Source organism: Melanotaenia boesemani, chromosome 5 (genome assembly GCF_017639745.1).
Source record: "Melanotaenia boesemani isolate fMelBoe1 chromosome 5, fMelBoe1.pri, whole genome shotgun sequence".
NCBI classification, from domain to species: domain Eukaryota; kingdom Metazoa; phylum Chordata; class Actinopteri; order Atheriniformes; family Melanotaeniidae; genus Melanotaenia; species Melanotaenia boesemani.
The window spans coordinates 37,454,309-37,477,449 of record NC_055686.1 but is presented as its reverse complement, the minus strand read 5'-3'; the positions used below and the strand labels follow the sequence as shown (position 1 = coordinate 37,477,449).

General features: G+C 38.3%; 1 protein-coding gene across 1 annotated transcript in view; it reads left to right on the top strand.

The window, feature by feature from the left end:
• Positions 1-7,795: 7,795 nt before the first annotated feature.
• tnfsf10l (TNF superfamily member 10, like) overlaps positions 7,796-23,141 on the top strand; it is an 83,738-nt gene continuing 68,392 nt past the window's right edge. The window contains exon 1 of the mRNA XM_041985556.1: positions 7,796-8,315. Within this exon, the coding sequence (XP_041841490.1) occupies positions 8,088-8,315 (228 nt within the window). The 5' untranslated portion in view covers positions 7,796-8,087. The remainder of the gene's footprint in view (positions 8,316-23,141) is intronic.

Sequence of the window (23,141 nt, the reverse complement as noted above, 5' to 3'; positions counted from 1 at the left end):
ACAAACACAAGAAAGCAGAACAAGAACCGGGAATCATGACAGCTTTGACTGTTACTCGATCCCATCATTCCCACCAATACATTTTTGTCTGCCTTTTAACTACTTCAGAGGAACAAAAAAAACTGTGAATCATGACGCTTGGACGTTCAATTTCTCAATATTCTGTCAAAGGATAGAAATATTCCTTGCATGATTGAGGTTTGGACAGGTTAGCTTCTCTCTTGATGGCCGCTGCAGGCTGAAGGCCATTTTTCACCACCCAGCCTATCAATCTTGTTTGACTGCTTTTTAATCTCCCACCAGGATCACGCTGTTAAGGTATGTGAATGTGCAGCTTCTTGTGTGTGTCTGAATACACGCCTCTCAATTAGTCATGGATAAAAACATCAAACCTAACTCGGACCATTTGTTTCCATTTTTTCATAATGGATGTGATAGACATTTTACATAGAGTTGGATTATGTAAGAAATTAAGTTAAACTACTCTGTAGGGCATTTTTATTCCACATTTAATATTTTAAATACATATTTAAAAAGAAAGCAACAATTAGATGAAAACAAGAATATATGTAGAAATAATATTAATATCTGGTATGATCCCCGTTTAACTTCACTGCCAATGTAGGTAGAAGAGAAGTGTTTCAAGACTGCTGAGAACTGCATTCACTCTATTTTATGAGTGTATCCATTGGCTACTGGCTCCCAGTTTGTAAATCAGAGCGCAGCCGGATCAGCACACCCACAGTGTGGAGAATGCAGGCTCAACTTTATTTTTAACACTGTTTAAGCTATAAGCCACATTGAGTTCTGTTTTATTTTTTGGGGCTAGTTACTGTTATTAATAGTGATGTTGTTTTCTTTTAAAAGAATGCTCCCCAAAAAGAAACTTTAAATTATTGTAAAATGTTGTCATTCCTGTTTTCAATCCCAAACTGTTAAGTCAAACATCCAGTTCAGTCATCACAAAATTATCATCTGACTTTTCCCACTGCGTTTATATCCCCTCCAGACCATCTGGATTTCAAAATATTCTGCTCACCTGGACAATGTGGTGACCTTAGGTTATGCGGCATCACATTTCAAAGCACATGCTTTTCCTTTATAGCAGTTTAGTCAGTTTCAGACAACAGCAAACATGGTGACAGTGAAGGAGATTATGACAATGCATATTCTCAGAAAGAGACATGAAAAGAAACAGCGCCGTAGATGACGTTGGTCTGTGCGGGTATTAAATATGTTGCAGCTTCTTCTTTGTTCCTTTCCCTGGCCACACGTCAGCTATGCTGCTCAACATTGCTCCCGTGGTTGCTGGTGGCACTCCTCTGTTTACTACATCAGGCTATGCATCTGCAAACTTTGTGAAAGCAGACCAAATTACACATGTATGGGATGCAGAAGATGGATAGAGGGTTCCGTCTGTATGCGTACGAATATTTAGCATAAAGCAGAAATGAGCTTTAAGTGGGCAGTGATGTTTGAAACAAATGTACCGATATAAAGAGAAAGTGTAAATATGGCTTAATATGGTGGCCATGACTGAAAAATAACCACAATTCATCTGTGCCTAAACCTAACTAAGTAGTTTTAGTGCCTGAACCAAACCAAAGAGCACCTAAAACTACCCAGTCACAAGTTTTGAACAAATTGCCTGGCTAATAGTTCTGCAGCTTTTCCAGTCTGAACCATTAGTTACATACCAATATGTCTTTAGAGTATTTCAGATATATACAATACACAGCAAATGCATCATATAAAATAATGCCTTCATAATTTACTGCAACAGTGCTGCAACAGTTACTTAGCTGTGCTTTGAGGCTATATTAAATCAACTTAGCTGGCACTTTTACTCAAAGTGACTTAAAAGAGAGGACGAACTAAGGTTCTTATCTTTTAAAGAAAACTTTGAATCCTGAATTGTGGAAATAAGGAATTAAACCAGCAACTTTTTTGACAGAAGGACAGCCACTCTACCTCCTATACTTCAGCCGGCCATTGTTATTGTTAACATTACCTGCCATGCTAATCAAGATGAATATTATGGCTTTCAGCCTTTTGTATGAGCCTCCAATGGTAATGAAATAAAAGATAAAAGCCAAAAACACTGGTTTACAGGCCCAATAAAGCTTTGCATACTTCTATTCAAACTCTGCATTTTAAATGACATAGTTTAGGAAAGAGTTAACCAAAGCTATCCCCATGTAACCCATAACTTTTTTCAGGCAAAGTAAGACAGGTTTAATTGTATAGCACATTTCATATATAAGAAAACTCAAAGTACTTCAGATAAAACATCAAAAGCATTACAGCAAGGTGCAAAATAAGCAACAAAAGGAGAATTAAAACAATCTAAAATGGATACGAGAAATTAAACATAAGCAGAAAAAAACAAAAAAGAAAAACGGGGGTACACCAACAGAGGAACTTCGAGACCAGATGCAGAGAATAATAACTGATTAGATTGATATTGCATTTTTCTACAGATGGCACTTTAAACACTTTACAATAAATCCATCATTCATTCACACAGCATTGTTGGTGGTAGAGCTAGGCCTACCCATAAAGATCATCGGGCCGTTTTTGTCCCGATTTTCCCTTTCTAAACCAAGAAATGCCCGATTACTTTAAAGCCCCAGTGTGAAAGAATTACTCCCATCTAGTGGTGCGCTAATGTAATGCAAGCAACCAAGTAGAGCTCTACTGGAACCTCACTGTTTAACCGCGTTATTTTAACTACGGAAGCTGCGGAGAGTCATAAATGTGAAAAAGTCAACATCTCGCAGAAGTTCAAGTGTCCCGTCAGGCGATGATGTACAGAACAATACATAATTCTGTTTTTTATGCCAATAAGTTACAAGCATGCATGTATTTGGTACTGAGCTACTGCTAATAGATAATGTTTTCGTGTGAAATCGTTTTTCGTGACTTGCAGACTCAGAGATCATCTGATGAAGGGAGAGAAAAATGGAGTCAAAGCAGGGGCAGTGGACCTGTCGCCGCTACGAGGAAGATCCCGTGCTGTAATATTACTGTGTGTTTAATGACATGTATTTCAGCTGATTTATTAATGGAGGTGGGCGACGTATTGATTCAAAATAATTATTATCTGAGAGATAGGTCTATGATAGAATGCTTGCGGTTCTAGTGATTAAATCACGACGAGAAACTGGTATTACTTTGGTCTATTCTGGCTAACTAGAAGGAAGACAACTACCCCTCCCCCACTGACACACCAGCTGAAATAAATTATGAAACATGAGGGAAAGCTCTCGGAAAATACGTCTGAAAGAAGCGCACAGTCTCCTACTGGTATGACTTCTGTGAAGAGTAACAACAACTGAAAACTGTTGCAATGGAGATTTTCTACTGTAGGCTAATTAACAAATTAGCTGTTTCTGTCATTTTTTATCGCAAGTAACAGTAAATGAGCCGACTTAAACAGGAGGATAAAGTAGTTGCTGGACCACCCTGCCCTGTTTCTAACATAACGCCAAAATAAACTTCACTGTTAGATTGAATTAACTCACCTATCCAGCAGAAAGCGGCAACCTCCACGTCAGCTTTCAAGTCCCTCTCCGTCATCTGGTAAACACCTCCATCTGGTTGGTAAATGTACATGCTCGTTTTCTCACGGTTATTTCTTTTTCTTTTCTTGGCTATTTTTTCCTCCGTCTCGCAGGGCAGAGTATGGATGGTCCTCCATTTCAATGTAAACTGGCAAGCTGATCATCTTGACTTGTTTACGCCAACCCCGCCCCTCCCCCCGAAACAGCGGGGACTCGCAGGTAAAACATATAAGGCTAACAAGTTTGTCCCCTTTCGGCTACCATATTCAAAGATGGTGATGTAACATGGCAGCCTCCAGTTGGCTGAGCCGCCACCTACATATTTATAAACAACTCACTCTAAGCTACGAGAACTCTTTCATTTGGATGCGACTGTGATTAGACTTTGTTAAAATACGTATTTATGTTAGGATACTTGGTTTTTGCTAATAAAAAGCCAGATAAGCTACACACTGTATCTTTAAGTCTGATAAGATCATCTTATTAGATTATCCTGTGGTCTGAGGAGTGTTAAGAGCAAGTTGGTCCCAACAATCGACTCTGAAATGGGTCGAGGCAAACAATTGCAAGAATTATACATGTTCAATATTAACGACCAAAAATCTTCTTGTGTGTGTGGAAAGCCGACGACTCCTGAGTTGAGACTGTGTGGATTGTGACGTGGAACGGAACGTAGCCAATCAGAGAACAAGCTGACTGGGAAGCAAGGAAGGATATAAAGTCCGTGTTTACACTCGCTGTATTTTTTATTTATTTATTTTTTAATTTTTTTTTTTTTTTTTTTCCAATTATGGATTTTTCTGTTAACAAAAGCAAGACCACCATTATTACAACATCATGTATGACCTCTGCCATGCTGGGTGTTGTGTTTTCCGGTTGTTCCTTTGTTTCTTCTTCTTCATTTTTTCCAGTTGTTGCTATGTTTCTTCTTCCTCGTTTTTGTTAGGTCACATTTCATCATGCAAAATTTCTGGCTCAGAGGACTAGATTCTCGATCGGCTGTGGGATGTTGTTCTGTGCTGAGATCATCGGAGCACACCGCACACAGTACGATCAAAACTTTTAAATGCCTGATTTTGCCTGTGGGGTCTCTAACAGAAAATCCTTATGTGTGTACCAGCTTTAGGCTGATGGAAACTAACAAAATGGCCATTTTGGAGACCTTGCCTAAACTGCCTAAAACTTCTCTTAGTTTGCTTTGCTTCACTTAATTATCAGAGTTGGCCTTTGCACAGATACTGTTCACATATTGTACTATGATTTGATAGAGGTTTAGAGCTACAGCTTCATCATTCCAAAGGGACATTTGGAGATCCTGCAAATGCTTCTTTGGCTAGCCTAAAACTATTTTCATTTGTGCTATGTACAATTTATTCTTCACCAGTAACATATTTACTGTGAATATATTACTTTCACATCTGGCAATAAAACCTGTGGAACTTGACTCGTGACCATTTCTCTGGATCACGCCCATAAAAACATTCACAAATCAAAATAGCATCTAAACTGGTGTTGGAGACTTGGCCTCGAGCACAGCAAATGGTCTCAAGCTGCTATGCTGCAGTTTTACAGTGATTAAACTGGTGAAGGGACATTAAAGACAATGGAAGACATTTAAAAAAGCTCTTTTTTATGTTGATTTAAGAAGGGGTGGAGGCTTTGGCTTGCATGCAAATTTCCTGTTTCTGGCTGTGGGTGAAATTAAATTAAATGACTGTGTAACAGCAGATATTTTTGCTTTGTCATGCTTTTGTAAGCTGAAGTTCAAATATTGGATTGTAGCTGTTGTACCAAACTGGAGGGTGTTAGGTAAATGTTTGCTTTCAAACATTGTAAAGCTCTGTAATAGTCCAAAGACATACACACAAACACCGCAAACACTGGAAGTGGACACAGAGACTAGCAAAACAACAAAGCTTCTGTTTGGTGTAGCAGCAATTTCTGCTTCATTTTGAATTAATATGAATAAATGTGTTAAAAGTTTGGTATAAAATGGCAAAAAATTGTAAAGAAAAAAAACAAAAAGTTTTACTTTGCTTGAACATCAGAATTTGGAAGAAAGGGGATTTTTAGCTTGAACCTGGCATGGTTGTTGGTGCCAGATGTGCCAGTCTAAGTATTTCAGAAACTGTTGATCTACTGTGTCAACTGTAGGATCATACAAAGCTACCAAATCTGCAAAGTATAGTTATAAATAAAGTAATTAATGTGGCAGATGACTGAGCAGAGTGATCGTCAAATCATGGAAAAATACAACCCCTCCACAGCCCATAAAATCATTGGATTCTGTTAGAAATAGTGTCCTATAAATAAATGTTGGTCAGAGTAAAAGATGAAGTTGAAAGTTTTAATGAGGTCTATAAACTTCTAGAAATACATCTGGCCAAATGGTGTGTTATAGAAAAGTAACATGTTGATGTGGTTGCTAATTTAGTTTTATTTCAGCTCAATTTATTTTTCTCAAGTTTGTCATTAATATTTTAAATGCACATACAACATATTATTTAACAGTGAACATGTAATGATGGTACACCCCGTGTTGTTTAGTTTAAAGTAAATTAAGCTAAAAAGAAAGTGAATTAAAAAGAAATGAATATAATAAAGAATAAGAATGGTCTGAAAAAGAGGAAATATTCAGTGAGCAGCAGTTGTCTGGACCTAACAGTCTTTGTGTCAGAGGAGAATGGGCAGACTGGTTAGAAATTACAGAAAGGCACCAGTAACTCAAATTACCACTTGGTACAGGTAGATGGTCTACAGCAGCAGAAAAACACACCAGGTGTCACTCCTGTCAGCAGGAAACTGAGGCTACAAGTCACACAAACTCACCAAAACTGGAAAATTGAAGAAGCGTTGTCAGATGATAGGCTCAGACTTTAAACAACGTGATCCATCCTGCATTGTATCCGCGGTTCAGACTGGGTCACTGCATTGCTCACACTTCAACGCACCCGTTGGTGGAAACAAGGCTTTATATACAAGATCTTCTGGTTCCTTACAATCCTAGAAAAACTCTTTGATCAAAAACTGCTGGTTTTCTCGTTGTTCTTAGAATCTGAAGGCCCAGGATGGGAGGCAGAGCTTTTAGTTTCCAGGCTCCTCTCATGTAGAACCAGTTACTGGGCTTTTTTGTGAACTGTTTTTGAACTATTTTATTCATCTTATTTGATTGTAACCATTTTTCTTTAGTCTTTTTTTAATGACAGATTCAGTATATTTCACTATTATCAAAACCTTGTTTTTGTGATCTGTGATTGGTTATATAATTTTTTATTATTGTTTATTTCTGTTCTGTTATATTTCATATGTTTGTTTATTTGAAGCAAAGTAACTTTGGAGTCTGCTTGAAAATGTGATACATAAATAAAGACTGATTAAATATTTCCAACTGATCAACCAGCACAGCCTGTTGCTGACCATGTCCATCCCTTTATGACCACAGTGGAGCATCTTCTGATGCTACTTCCAGCAGGATAATGCACCATGTCACAAAGCTCAAATATTTTTTTTATTATTTATTATTTGAATTTTGCTTTTTTTACTGTAAGTTTGATTTATTTTTTTTTTATTGTTGGTTGCTTTATTCAAAATATTTTAATTTCTGTGTCCTTTAACGTTTTATTTTTTCTCTGTAAAGCACTTTGGGTTGCTTTGTGGATAACACAGACACACAGACACACACACAGACACACACACACACCGACTTCTGGCTTATCTTGGCCACCCTGTTAAAATGTATTGATAAAGGCCTTTTGCAGTCAGAACGCGGTCCAACCCGGTACCAAAAGGTTCCAGAGTGTAGCCTCAGAAATCAACAGTGAGACAGGGAGACAGCGCCCTCTGCCCGGCCACACACACACACACACACACACACACACACACACACACACACACACACACACACACACATTACCCTGAAATCTAGAGGAATTAAAAAGTCTCCAGACAGGAATAATGGATAATATCCTTCTTATTAGATGTGAGAAAACGTGGCACTTTCCTGCTTCCTGACTATAAATTGTGGGAAGTCATGAGCAGCACTCCAATTTAAATAAAAACTTTATTCTCTTGTTGTGTATCTACTTTGGCAGTGTGTGGCATGAGTGTCCCGCGCCTACAGCGAGTGTGGAGGAACGCGCGCGCATGTGAGGGCGCATTCCTCCACACAGCTCCAGGGTGATGAAGAGGTTAAGCCAGCCCCCTCTTTCGCTGCGCTCTCCCGGTTTCCAGCCCACCAGTCCAGCTGCCTCCTCCAATCCCACTTCACACAGCAGCTGAGCGCTGAGCAGACATGGACGCATCCGAACTTTAAAACTTTTTGGCTCTTTTCCTCCTCTCCTCCCCCTTTAGCCTCGCCTCTCCTGCCGTATCTGAAAGCTCCCCTCGCCGGCAGACGCATGGAAATATAATTTTTGCTCCAATTTACAGTCAGTTGGTCAAGTCTGCGACGTTGTTGTTGTTTTTCTGCTTGTTTCCCAACCCCCCTTTTTTGGTTTTTTGCTCTACTCATGCGTCGGGAATGCCATGGCCACTCCGAGCGCACAGCAGCCGCAGCAACCCCAGGATTATTTCAGATCGGTGAGCAGCGAGTCCACCGCCTACATGATGGTCTCAACCGGGGGTCCGAGCAGGACGGGGCGCAAGGAAGCGCCGTCCAAGATGTGGCTGGCGATGGTGGTGATTGTGGTGGTGGTGCTGCAGATTGCTTCCACCACTGGGCTCTTTGTGTACCTGAACATGTCCATATCACAGGTAGGAGCTGGTTTCCACTACTTTTAATAGAATTTGTGTTTTGAAGGCGCACGTGCTTGTTCGTGGGACTTCTGATGCCAAGAAAAATGCAGAAGCTTATCAAACGTGTATGAAAAACAGTGTCACTATTATAATAGCCTATATCTGATATTCAGTGATATTGCAGCTGCACAAGAACAACCAGAAATACGCCAAATTGGGCGCATTATTAGACTTTCCGCTGGAGTAACTCACTATAAAATATCACATTTAACCAAGCATTCACAAAAATGATACTTAAATCTGTAGGAACATTCATTTTGGAGTGGAAGGATGTTTGGCAATGTTCCCTCCCAGCGGTTTGACTTTTCAGACGTTTGGAAGACGCATTTTGCCTGACTGGACTTGTTTAAAAAAGAAGAAAGGAAATCATGAGGAGAAGAAAATGCCACTGTTCACTTCCCTGTCCAGCAGCGTTTATTCAACAAAACGAGCCTAACCGCGTGCGTAAAAATGAACATATTGGAGCTATTTGGGTGAGGAGAGGCTGCAGCGCAGCGCTCGTTTTAAGTAGGTTACAGATGTTAAGTGCAGAGGTGAAATATGCAGGTCATTAGTGGAGGTGGGCTATCCTCCCGAGGTTTGGTTTATGGACATTTTATGTCCTGATATAATTATTTACCGTTAAAATATCTGTCTGTAGCTCTCAGCTGTCAAATATGATGTTCACTTTGGCTGAAGAAGTCTGATTTCTTTCAGATATTTAAATGTAGGTCAAGGTTGCAGCCACATTTTCACAGGTTAGGTCTGATGCTTGCCCTGGAAGTCAAAATAACGTTACCTTTGTCGATGCTGGAGAAAAATCTGCTACTTAAAGAGATGCGATTCACTGAGTCCCAGCAGGTAAAAGACAAACTCCTAAAGCCCCCTACTGTGTTTTTCCTGCTTAGTGCAGGAGACATAAAATATGAGTGATGAGCTTATCAGCCAGACTGACAGACGTTCTCAACTATATGCAGCCATGTGAAAGAGTTACTTTCATTTTAAGGTTTTATCCATCAGGGTTTTTTCCTAATCCTCTGGTGTTAAACCAAGGAAAATACAACCTCCAATAAGAAAAAAAACAGTTAATACTTTATCTTTATTTATTGAACAAAAGCTGAGTCATAAAGCAGAGGCAGTGGGGGAAACTAGGTACACGTTCATGATTCGGTAGCTTGTAGAGCCAGCTTTAGCAGCAATAACTTTTTAACATATTTTACTGCTTGATGTTATCAGTCTCACATCATTGTGGAGGAATTTTAGCCTCTTCTTTCAAACATTTGCTACATTCAGTTATGCACTTCTTTCTTAAGTTCCCACCACAGCATTTCCATCAGGTTGAGATGTGGACTTTGACTGGATCATTGCAGCACCTTTACTCTTTTCTTTTTCCCTTGCTGCTGTGTTTGGGATTGTTGTCTGCTGTATGATCCAGCTCCAGCTGAGCTTTTTGAAAGGTTGCACCCCAAAAAAGAAAACAGAAAAAGGGAAGAACATCACAACATAGCTTCAGTTTGCAAACAAAGTCTGTTTGTTCAGCCTGTCATTAACTTTAACGTTTAACATGCTAACTGTGGAGTCTGAGCTACAGCTTTTAGGCTTTTGCGATTTCTTCTCTGAGTCCTGCATCCTCTGACTTTTGATTGAACTTGGCAGTCGGGATGTTACAGTTAAAGATTTTCTTGGTACAATAATTGTCAAAGAAATAATCATGATTTTACAATTATTATGCATTAATTCATTTTACAACTCTATAAATGAATAAAATCATACTCAATCCTTAGGTCTTTAAGTTGAATGTTTTCCTATCTTTTGATTCAAACATAACAAAATAATATAGAAACAAAGGAAATAACCAAACTGTCCTACTCCAAGAAAATGACCTCTGCTCTAAAAATGTTTTTGAACATTTCTTCTGCAGGTGGTGATAATATTAAATGTATTTCCTCCTTTCTCTGCAACTTTTTATGTCATGCTTTACAGGCTGGTGAGCCGTCCTCCACAATGACAGCTTGATCAGTTTCCCCCATAACCAAAAAAGAAAACTTAGACAAAGATGACTAAATGTGTTTATTAGGAGGGAATAACTCTTCCCTGCCGCACTGTCCCACTCATACATGCCTCCCCTGTAACTTACACAGAATACAAGCAAAGCAACTCAAGCAGCAACACGTGGATGTTGTTCAGCTTTGTTTTTGTTCCGTGTGGGAGTTGATCTGCCGATATGGACAAAATATTTATGATCTTTACAATGAATTAATCATGTCGTTTAATACCACGATTAATTGTGAAATTACCCTAACTGGCAGCTGTCTCAAATTTTTTCCACTTTTTACATTTTTTTTTTTTTTTTGAAAATGAACTAAAAACTCTTCCAAGACTGATGGGCAGCAGTGCTTGCTGGTGTCTTTCCTCCAGCATCCTGAATGCTGCCACTACGTTTTTAGACACTGATGATGATAATAAATCAAGTTGATTAACTGCTTTTGTGGCAGTTTGGATGTGTTTGTGTCCACACACAACTTTAGCATTTTTTTAGTTTCTATTAAATAAATGATATCAGTATAATATTTTGTGTATAATTTTTTTTCCGATGTGGAGTTTAAAGAGGAGCAATCTGACGTAAACACCAGTACAAGGTGCAGTAAGATCGACTGTTTGCTGAGGTTCGGTCCAACAGGAGATGCCACATATGGTTTCTGACACTGTCCATGGGAGGTGTGTATAAATCAAGGAACACCAAATCCGGATTTGGTGATCCCTGATATAAATCAACAGGGATAAAAGAAGTAAAGTACAGTCCCGATTTCGCATGAATTCCAGCAAGAGGCTCATTAGCAGCGTAACGCTGCTCTGCACATCTCTACAAAAGAGCAACGTTTGAAAAATGTGTCACGCATTGAAGAAGAAAGAATAAAGTTGCTTTCACACCTGTGCTGCAGCCCTGAACTCTTCAACACTATCAGGAGAGGCTGGATGTGAAATACTGACGTCATCAGATGAACCAGACCGTTTCTGTGTGAAAACTGAAGTCCAGATTAAGGCCATGTGTAGAGAGCAAGAGAATTTCCTGTGAGGAGGTGCTGATGCTGGTCATGTTTGCTGCTTTATTCTCTTTTCTGTTTGCTTCTTTGTCCTTGAAGACAGAATTTAGGATCCGTTCTATGTTTTGTTGTGATGTGTAGAAACAACAAGGGTTCAGGAACACAAGAGAGTCTGCAACTTCTTAGAAGAAAATACAAAGAAATGATGGGGTGTCGCAAGACTTTTGCAGTAGATGTATGGAGAAGTTACAGCAGATAGTTTGATTTTCCAAACATTGTAAACATGGCCTCACTCGTCCACGTTTACTGGTTCATTGAGAGCAGGTGAAAAACAGTTGAGGTTTTAGGCAGAACCGTAGCCATCATGAGTTCGGTGTGGTAGACATTATATTTGTGTCATAACAGGATCAAAACTGGGACTTTTTGGTAAAAGAAGCTAGACCCGTGGATATCTTCCAGTGAAATCTGGACCCAACCCAGCAATGTAGGATATGAAACACATTCTGATGGTAAATACACCCCATCCTTCCCTTTATTGCATTACTTTGCTTCATTTGTTCATATATTTAAAGTCATAGTGTTGTTTTGTTGTTGTTTTCATTTACAATAAAAAGGAAAAGACAACAACACAGTAAAAATTGTGAAGCAGCAGAATTGTGATGTTTGTCTGACTTCTGTGACATCAAAGTCGGATGAAATGCGACATGACCGTTCGGCCTGAGGTCGCGCCCACACAGATCGGATATCCAATCTAGGACCACATATGAAAGTGGCCTGCATCGGGTTTAAAATAAATGGAATTTGCTTCGTTCAGACTGTCATTAAAAATTCAAAATGAGTGGCACGTGGGCAAAAAATTCGGAACTGAGCTGCAGTGTGAACGGAGCCTCTGAGGATTTCCAATAAGCCGCACATGGAACACCAGTCCTAATATCTTTCATAATAAAGTTCAGACATACAGCTGTGGACATAGAGAAGCTACAGCTGATATGCAATTAACAAAAAGGTCTGTCAATCATTTTTTGAAGACAATTACATTAAAAATGCAACAACTGCTCAACAGTAATACAGTGTAAACCTTTGGTATTTGGACAGTTTTTACATTATCATTAGGTGTGTGTGATCTTTACCATCTGTAGAGTGGGTGCATTGCTGACATGAGTGGTTTTAACAAATTACACTTTTTTGTTGTTTTTACAACTAAGATTTAGGAGGATAGGTCTTTTTATTTGTTCAACCATCTCATGATGTATTTAAAATATATAAATGAAAAATAAAAAAAAAACTCCTGCAAATGCAAAAATTGCACATTTCAAATGTGTAACAATCTGAGAAAAGAAGTTGGACCAAAATGGGAATTTAATAAAGGATTATTATACCAAACAGAAGGTGCTGCACGGGCAGGATGAACAAGCAACTAAATAGACACCTACAAAAACAAAAAGTGAAGACTGACTAGCTGACGAACAGAAACAAGCAACACAACAACGATTTGGCACTGACCAAAGAGAAACCAGGAGCATCAATACTGAGGCATTCATGAGATGAATGAGAGGCAGGTGTGACTATTAAGAACTGAAGAACCAGGTGTGACAAGGGAGCAGGTAATGAAACGTAACTAGAGTAGAAAGAGGGACTGAGTTCAAACAAATGCAGAACTCAAAGACTAATCAGTCAAGTTAAAGTTTAAAAATCATGACTAAATGAGCAATTTCCCCTTTTCTCTGTGGGAGGGGTGTCAATAGAAAGCTGAGGATGGTGTGCCAGAATTGGGCTTTGAACATAAACATGAGGAAGTGTTTTCCTTATATAACACCTGTGTTTATGTGTCACTGCTGTGGCACGGATCCATGCTGCTTAAAAATATGAATTCATTAGAAAACAAAAAGGAATCCAAACTGTTTTAAGATTGAACTTTTTTACTAAGATGAGTATAGCAGTGTGTCTTTTTTGCAGTATGTTTTGAAGATCAGTTAGTAAAGTTAAAGTCAATGATGGGATGTCACTAACCTCGTGCAGGTAGCCAGTCAAACTGTATTTTATATAAGGCTTTAACATATCAACTACATAGTTGTCTTTTAAATGTAGTATTGGAATTTTCCAACAAGGTTAAAGATGCAGCTTGAGTTTTAGATGATTCTGATAGTTGGTGCAGGTTAGGGTTTGTGATTTCTGTCTTTTCTCATTTATTTAAATTTTGATCTGAAGACAAAACATTGGGAACAAGTGGCCAGACTGTGCTAAAGAAGGCCATTTTGGATACCTCGTCTAAACTGTCTTTACTAAAACCTCTCTAACTTTGGTCTGCTCAACTTTATCAGAGTTGGCCTTTGCAGAGATAATGTTCATGTACTGTACTATGATTTGCCTGAGGTTTAGAGCTACAGCTGCATCCTTCCAGAGAAGAGGCATATTCATCCTGTAAGTTTTTTAGGCAAGCCTAACACTTTTTTTGCATTCATGCTATGTGCCATCTTCATCTGAACAAGTGTTTCCTTTACTATGACTCCGAAATTGTTCAAAAAGACTTTGCAGTTCCACAGATATACTCATTTCCTTACTGGTATGTAATATTTTCAACAGAGGCCTAAAAAGCAGGTTGAATGCTCAACGGGTTGAGAGTAAAAAACAGTGAAATATGTAACCTTTGTAGCACATTTAGCCATTTAAATATTCAACTTAAATAATAATTCAGATTTCATTAAGGGTAAGATAGCGAGCAACTGTCTCAGTAGTATTTGTGTGTTACAAGTTGTTGGGGTTAAGTAACGACGTCTCTGTTTTGCTGATATAATCTGAGGTGACAGAGAATTGCTTAAGGAACAGTTCAGAGAGGACACTAGACAGAGACTTAATGAAAAACACAAGGCTATGTATATGTGGGGGGAATCCCCCGGTTCTCATGTGAAGGTCGGTTATTTTTATTCTGGAAACAGGCCCGTCTTTTCACTCTCAGTGCAGCTACACATCATGCCAGTCTGGTTAAGACAAAAGATGTTTTGAACAATCAACATTGTACAGTGGAATTTTCTGGTGGGACCTGAGAGCTGCCACATTCATATCAAAACAAACACACAGAAGCTCACCATGTCTGTGTGTGTGTGCGTGTGTGTGTGTGTGTGTGTTGCTAGATGAAGTTGGAGTTTTTATTCATGTACTATTTCACAGAACACAAATGTCACATCTGAGTTTATTAATTTTCCAGGTCAGAGCTGCAAACATAAGCCTTTCAGTTGATTGGTAGATTAGACAGTCTGCAGCCATTCTGATTACTGACAATAAACCAGGAAGTTGAGAGATTTCTCTCCTTTTCCTGACATTTTAAATTTTACTAAAGAACATGGAGAATCCCACATAATTTATTAATAATGTTAGAGAAAGGAGCTTGAGATTGAGATTCTTCTACACATCTGGGATTTGTTTAATTTAAAGTGATTTAACACATTGCTTTTTGGTGTCAAAATAATTCTTTTTCCTTTCAGGGAGTTTTAGTAAGGTTATAATGAAATATATGAAAGTTAAAATGAAAAATGTATGAGCAAGGGGTGGATATTATACTGTAAATTTAGAGTTCACAGGTTATTGCAAGTGCATTTGGGCTTCAAATGTTAGTCAGTGTTATCCAAATGTAGTGATTATATATTAACTGCTTCAAAGTTTTTTGTTATTTATGCTTTCCTTCCCTTAAATTTGAATTACACACCATCTCGGTGCTTCTGTGGGTCAGAAACCAGAGTATTACAATAAAGGTTCCTGTCTACTCAACATGAAAGTAGTCTTTTATTAAAGTTCGCAACCAAAGATGTTTTTATGAATTAGACATAATTGAGCTCATTTTGCTAGAATGTTGTCTTTAATACAGACGATTATGCAGCACTTTGGGAATTATGTCAAATGTAATTTAGTAACATAATTACAAATGATTTTTGAAAAGTTCAGCTGGATTCGCATGTTTCAAGTGCAACAGTCTTGTTTATCATTCTAGTTATGGCATTGCTAAAAAAAAATAAAATCCAGTCTATTGCTTTACTAGTGGAACCTGCTAGCTAGTGAAGAAAGCCTAACTTGGTAGCTAGTGAAGAAAGCCTAACCTGCTGGCTACTGAAGAAAGCTTAACTTGCTAGCTAGTAAAGAAAGCTTAACTTGCTAGCTAGTGAAGAAAGCTTAACTTGCTAGCTAGTGAAGAAAGCTTAACTTGGTAGCCAGTGAAGAAAGCCTAACTCGCTAGCTAGTAAAGAAAGCTTAACTTGGTAGCTAGTGAAGAAAGCTTAACTTGGTAGCTAGTGAAGAAAGCTTAACTTGGTAGCTAGTGAAGAAAGCCTAACTTGGTAGCTAGTGAAGAAAGCTTAACTTGGTAGCTAGTAAAGAACGCCTAACTTGCTAGCCAGTGAAGAAAGCCTAACTTTTTACATTATGTTGATGTTCATGATTTGTGTGATGATAGTAGCAGCTTCGTTGCCGGCTGTATCCGCTGCTAAAATCTAAAGTAGCTGATGATGTGTTAAAATATGTTTACATTGATATTATTCCCACCCCCATTTTTTTTAAAGATTTAACTATAATAAAAAAAAAAAGCTTGATAGAAAATTGGTTGAAAATTTGACATTCTTTAGATCTTCATCACATGACCACATGATTCTTTACCTGGTGTTTGTTGCTCTGCATGTGCAACTAAATGTTTTTTTTATATATATATTTCTGTTAATTTGTCTAAAATTAGAAACTTATTGGTTATATTGAGTGTAATTGTGTGTGTGATTGGCATTCCATTCCTTTCACATCACTGGTCCACTTTGTTATTGTTTGGGTTCACGGATAGGCTCTGACGCACCCTTACATGCAACAATACAGTGTGTGTGTGTGTGTGTGTGTGTGTGTGTGTGTGTGTGTGGTCTGATATTTGTGAGGGCGTGCGCATATGTGTGTGGTCTTTTCATCCCAAAAAGACCTGCTAATTAGTCCCTTTTCTCTCTGTTTGCCTGATTTAAGTGTATGTTTGTGTGTAGATCTTCTCAGGATTTGGTCTTTGTTTTGACCCGATGATTTCCAAACATAGAAAATGGGGAAAATCCTTCAAAATATTGAAAAAAAAAATTGCAGCACACATGATGCCTACAGTAGCTTATGTTTCGGGTTTAGAATTACACCTATGGGGTGGATACGGTGCAAGCGCACTGTGGCACACCGAAGTGTTTAGATTCCAGGTCTTAAACGTAGATCAGGAAATCATATGTGATAGCAGCTCACCTTCTCTCTGTCATATCTCTCAGTTTCATCCTGTTCATATCCTGTTCAGTTTCTCACATGGATTTAGAAGCAGTCAACTTAGTTTTTTCAATCTAACAACCTTATACCAAGAAAAACTCTACAAAACAGTGACCAGTAACTATTTTGACAGATTATTGAGTCAGTTTGAGGCCAAAATGGCAGCTTCTTTTATGTACTTGAAGAGACAGTATTAGCATCTTCCTTGCTGCAATCCAGGCTATGAACTCCAAAGGTTCAAAGGTTTCCAAGCATGCTACATTCAAGCCAAAATTAGCTTGTATTGGACCATTTTTTGCAGTTGCTAAGTTGTGAATGGATGAATCTTTTTCTAGCGTGCACATCTGATTTGAAAGAAGGTTTAAAACATTAACATGTGAGTAGAAGTTCACACACATATCCTGTCTAGCCTCAATGTGCAGCCGCCAATTTCTGATGCAACATCTGAGCGCAGGATGGAGCATTTCAGGGTACATTAATATGTACATAAATCTGCTGGATATAGATTCAAGACTTTCACACCAGATTGGCTTTTATTGTTAAGGTGAAGTGTCTGATTCGTGGCATTGCATAGGCAAGGTTAAAGTTATGATTAAAGAAACAGGGGTAGGCCTAACAGGAGAATGTGTGCATGTGCTAGAACTGTGTGTGGGTTTGACTGTTTGTCTATGTGCAACTTCTCCACACACACTCCAGTGTTCAAAATTAGAAAACAATTTGGTGTGAAATCAAATCTGTTGCTGCAAAATCAAATCTCCACCCCCCCCCAAAAAAAGTCCTAGTCCATTGCCAAAATATACAATTCTCGGTCTCTTGTCTTTTCACCTACAGCCCCCCCGTAGTCTCTGTGTGTTATGCTTGAGGGTCCACATCACAGAATCGAGTTACAGTCAGTTTTAGGGCTCAAGGGTGGGACGAATTTTTCAGGAGTGACACAAGCAGTTTTTGTCTTTTTACGAGGCAGGAATTTAGAAATTAAGTGATTCTCTGGCAATTCAAGCGTCTAAACAGGCCTTTGGCATTTCTCCATAGTTTTATAGGGTATTTATATGAGTGTAAAACACCAAAAGAAAAAAAGGAACAAAAAAACAACAGGCTTAAATGTACAATTATTGAGAGACGGTGAGCCGGAGATACATTTGGCCTTTTCTTTTACCTCATGTCTTTATCTTAAATGAAAAAGTTAAGGCCAAAATGATGTCAGATGGTTAAAGTGCACAAAGAATTCTGGTCTTTCCCAGTCAAAAATTATTTGTTTTTTGTTTTTGGCACACTTAAATATCATACTCGTAAGTTATCTTAACTCCGAAAAGAGAAGCTTTCCATCAGGAATAATGCTCTAAGGTTTTCTACCGGGGCTGCGATCACCAGCCTGCAGTCAGTGAGGCTTGTGGAGACACATCCTGAGAAACAGTGTGGTGTCCATACACAGACCTGCATGCATGCTCACTGTTTTCATGGCCAGGTCATTTGGATAAAGATGAAACGGAAAGCAAGGATGAGAAGAAAAAGAGAGAAGAGAAACAGAATCTGAGAGTTGAAAGAGTCGTGACAGAGGAGGAAGATGGTTGGATTTGAATGTTTAAAGTTTGAACCTTTTTTGTGTGCACCGCTGTGCAAAAGTATGCACAGAGAAAGAAAAGGAGATCCCCATGTTTAATACCAGTTATCAGCTAAAGATAGAGGATTTTTAAGGATTATTGTGTTCAGAGAATATTTTCATGGCATCAGCATGGGTTTTCATATTTTAAGTGAAGAGATAATCAAAGCAGATACATTTCACATATTTAATAAGTTTTATGTTTTCTCAAATTTATTTAATTTTTTTTCTTTTATGTTCTTGAACAAAACTGTTCCAGCTGTCTCAATGTTTCTGGTTTTTATGTCAGGCTAAGCTAACTTGCTAGCTTAAGTATCTGCATATTTACTGTACAACAAAGTCAAAAAATTATTTCTTTAACCTTGACTTGCGTTAGAGATTTCTTCTAGCTATCTGGAGATAGAAAGAACTAATAAATAATACTTTCTTTTTTATTTATGATTATACATATATTTTTAAATTGAAAAACTAAATCTCTGACACCAACAAAGGGCAATGTAAGTGCTCAACAGGTTCCAGTTGCACAGATTTTAGTATTATAACAGACAACCAAACACGTAATGTCCTCGTATGCTAGGTCTCAGAAGGTTAAAAACGTTTCTTATTTAGAAGTCCAGAGTTGTGTTTGGGGGTTTGCATGAACGGTATTAGCTACTGTCTCTTTATGACTCACTTCCTGAAAAGCATATATCTGCTCTGATTGGTCAAAAATAGTGAAATGCATTTTTATATACTACTCTTCAGGAGCAGTACATTTTTATATAGAAAGAATTAGATCATTTGTTTTGATTCAATCCAGTCGAGAACAGTTCTTGACTTTTCTTTAACACATATATGGATTTTCCATTGTAAATGTAAAAATGCAAATCATTATTGATAAAAATGCATTGAAAGGTAAACTGACTGCAAAACTTTTATGTACTTGTGGTCTTTGAGCCCATTTTACAATATTGCTGTCATCACATTAGCTTTTTCTCTCTAGTGATGAGTAAAACCCACACAATGAAAACTTTAAATACTTAATTTCACTGCAATTGCCCATGAATTTAAAAGCCTATCAAGGGCAATGTTTTAAAGCTAGAACAACACAGGAGGTTAAGGCAGTTATAGTAGTGTGTTTGTGTAAAACATGTAATATTTCCTCACCACAAAAAGTCCCATAAATCTTGAAAAGGTGGAGCAGATTGAGGAAGGAATGAAGCTGAAATTGACAAATAATGGAGAGGGTAGAATAACAACAGGCAGGATTATTATTAGCTTCAAACAGAACCATAGATGAGCATGCTGCTATGCATTGCGTCACATGATTGAACACAGATATACAGGCTTACCACACACAGACTCACACATGCAAGACCTTGATTTAACAGCTTGACTAAACAGGATATTTGTGTTCTCGTGTAGGAATGCTCATCAGTATGTGGCCACAGCTGTGTTTGCATGCCAGCTGGTGCTGTAGGTTAATACTGTTTGCCATGTCAACATTGCTATTCAGTGCTAAAGATGCTCTTCATAGCATCTGAGGGAGCTCTAGTTCCTAACAGACATATGCTATATCATGTAGCTGTCATTGTACGGTGTTATTGTACATCACATTAACAGTAGAGTCAACCAGAGGTGTGTGCTATTTGCTAATGTAGCAGAATGCATCTACAGGAATGCATCTAACATGCATGCTAGGTACACTATATACATGCTAGGTATATATATATATATCTATATATATATAATCAGTGGTCACCTTACATTTAAAGAATGGCCACATTGACCCATTGATATATCGAATAAGGGTTTTTCATTCCATGCGCAAGTTGAGCTGATCTGCCATTATGGTTCAGATATGACCTTTAATGGAAATTGACCATATTGAGGACTCCTGACCAATAATTTTAGTGGTTTTTAATACTGTGATTAATTGTGAAGTTAAGTAATTGTGACATCCCTAGGTGTGCATATGTCAGACACTGCTGATCTACTGGGATTTTCAGGGTTTACAGAGAAAGTTTTGTCTGGATGAAAATGCCGTGTTGATGTCAGAGGAGAGGTCAGAAGACTAGAAGTCTCACCTGGATTAGACAATAGAAGATTGAATAAAACGCTGCCTGGCCTAATGAGTATCCATTTCAGCTGCACATTCAGATGGTAGGGTCAGAATTTGGCATAAACAGCATAAAAGCATGGATCCATCCTGCTTTGGATAAAACATTAAAGGCTCATCTATGCTCAACCCAGATAGATGAACAGTTTCGTCCATCTTCTGCATCAGTTATGCTTGTAATTTGGTCCACGTCCACTGAGTTTAGTTATTTATCGCTTGAAGCATAAGACGTGGGGGCAGTGCTGAGCAGAATAGCTGACATGCGACCAGGGAAAGAAACAAACCAGAGAAAAACACGATCAGGAAGGGAACAAAAAAGCAGAAAAAGAATGAAGTCAGTGACAACAACTGTAGAAATTGTGCAATCTTTGGAAGAAAGACCATATGCAAATGTTTTTACAGCATTTAGGGTTGGAAACAACATTAGGGAACTCTGAACTCTGCCCACTAGTGAAAGAATTGATCATCAACCATGGCAACGTAAAAGACGCATTTATGAAAGTCATCTTCTGACGGCTTCTTCCAGCAGAATAATCCACTACGTCAGAAAGCTCAAATCATCACAAACTGGTTTCTTTAAGCCACCTAAGCGATGCAGCCTGCTGCTTTCTGCAGCATGCTTTAAACAGTTTCTGTACCAAAACGTAATCAAAAATCAGCGGTTGAACCTCAGAAGAGCAGTGCATGCAAAGTGGCTCAGGAATCTCCCAGTCCTAGAGGCTTTTAGCTGGAAGCATGGGATAAAATCCACTGAACAAAAACAAAGTGAGGTGTTACATTTAACCAGGTGGCTGTTAAAAAGTACTGACCATACCTACCCAAACCTTGCTTAAAATATTTAAGAAATGTGTAGTTCTTACATTTCTGCACTTAGAAGCAGGATAATCCTCTGTTAACCGAAACATTCCCAGTAGCAGAAAGTCTAACTGAGGGTGCCCAAACTTTTTCATCTCACTGTAAAAAGCTCAGGACATAATGGGCATTAATTTAGTACACGTTAAAAGTAGAAAGTACATGTTAAATGTAGAATGACGATAAATGTCTTTAGTAATCTCCCACAATGAGCTTCCTCTTCTCACATCCTTGCTTCATTTCCAGCTCTGTGCACGTATCATATCAAAGAAGAGGTGGTAAAAACAGCTTCTGGAGGGGTTTTCAAAAGACTAGAAAAGGGAGGGATAAGGACTCAAGTTGCTCTTGGTTATATTCCTATTAGGTTTTCAGGGCTAAAAGCAACACAGGGCATTTACAAATGAGAACATTTACTTACATTTCACAAATATTCAACATTTCTCACAAGATTGTGAATAGGAAATGTTGTTTACATTTGAACAGTTTTCACCAAATTTTCTTACTTTCGTTGCTTTCATTTTATTCTTTGGGTGCATAGATGTATGTGACTGAAAAGTCAGGAATTGACTTAATGGAAAGTTTTTAACTAGTTTAACTTGATCCCAACCTGGGAATGGGAACAACATTCCTGATGATCTTGTTAGTTTCAGCCAGTATTGGTCTACGCTGTATTTTTCCCCCCGTTCCTCGTGTGCCTTTGTTATAATTCTGATGTCAGCATTTTGACTCTGAGCTCAGTAATAAGACCTTTCTGTTCTCTTGTCAGATCTCGTTTTTCCTCCAATTAAACAACCGGTGAATTTTTTCCTCTAATCTCTTCTAAATCTTTCCATTCGCTCATGTCCAACATCCACAGCAGCCCCCTTCTAAAACCTTAATATTGGCCATCCCCTTGTCTTTTTCTCATGTGTCGTTGACCGTGACGAACATTGTGGTTCTGTTTTTTAAAAAAATGCCCATTGTAACCTATTACCAAGGGTTTTGTGGTTTATTAAAAAAACAGACAACAAAAAACCTGAATCACTGATGTTCCACTTCCTCCGAGGCTTCGAACTGAAGCCATTTTTGGCCTCTTGATTCGTAAAATAACACTTCATCTTTAGAGGCTTGTGGGGTTCTTGGACACGTGAGTCATCCGTAAATCAGTGAATCAACCTCTGAGTACACGTTTGGCTTTGTTTGCACAGCCAAATGGAAAACCAGAATAAAAAGCTTTGGGGGAAAAAACGGCAGCCGGTCAAAGCTTCAAGCTTCGACTCTAAAGTAATGTCGTTGTAATTATATATACAGAAAAAAAGAAATGTTAGATTACAGCATCATAGACCTGATGTGTCAGATTGAGTAAGTTAGACTTCTGTAGATGTGGGGTACATAAGGATGTAGGACTGACTTCAGTGGATCTCAGGCTAAATGGACTGTTTTCCTGAGCTAAATCAAACAGAATAATTATTTCCAGACTTTCCAGAGGCAGAAAAGAAACATACCATATTTGTCCAGTCAGACAGACAAGACAGAAGTCATGTTTCCAGAAATTCATACACAGATTTCTTGGCCTCTTGTAGAGATAGAAATCTTGCATGAATATTATGAAAACAGGCTTCCAATATTGGACTGAGGTTTCCAAAATATTATGAAAAGGTGGTACAACCAAGAAACCTCTAGATTTTTAACCTTTAGCAAAAGGCAGAAGTTCTACTTTTTAACATACTTTACCCATATTTGTCTAGAGGGGAATGAGAATGAAACGAACCATGAAATTTCTTTAACAAGTTAAAACTAAGGTGTTGATCTTAAAACAAAACACTGGACATGTGTTCTTGGCCAAGATACTGAACTGCTTTCATTGGTGTTGGGGTAGATTTATGGTGATGATAGATGCTTTAAAATTGCTGTGTGAAATTTGGCTTGCAGTGTAAAGGCTTGGTAAAGAGTTGGATGAGAATGAA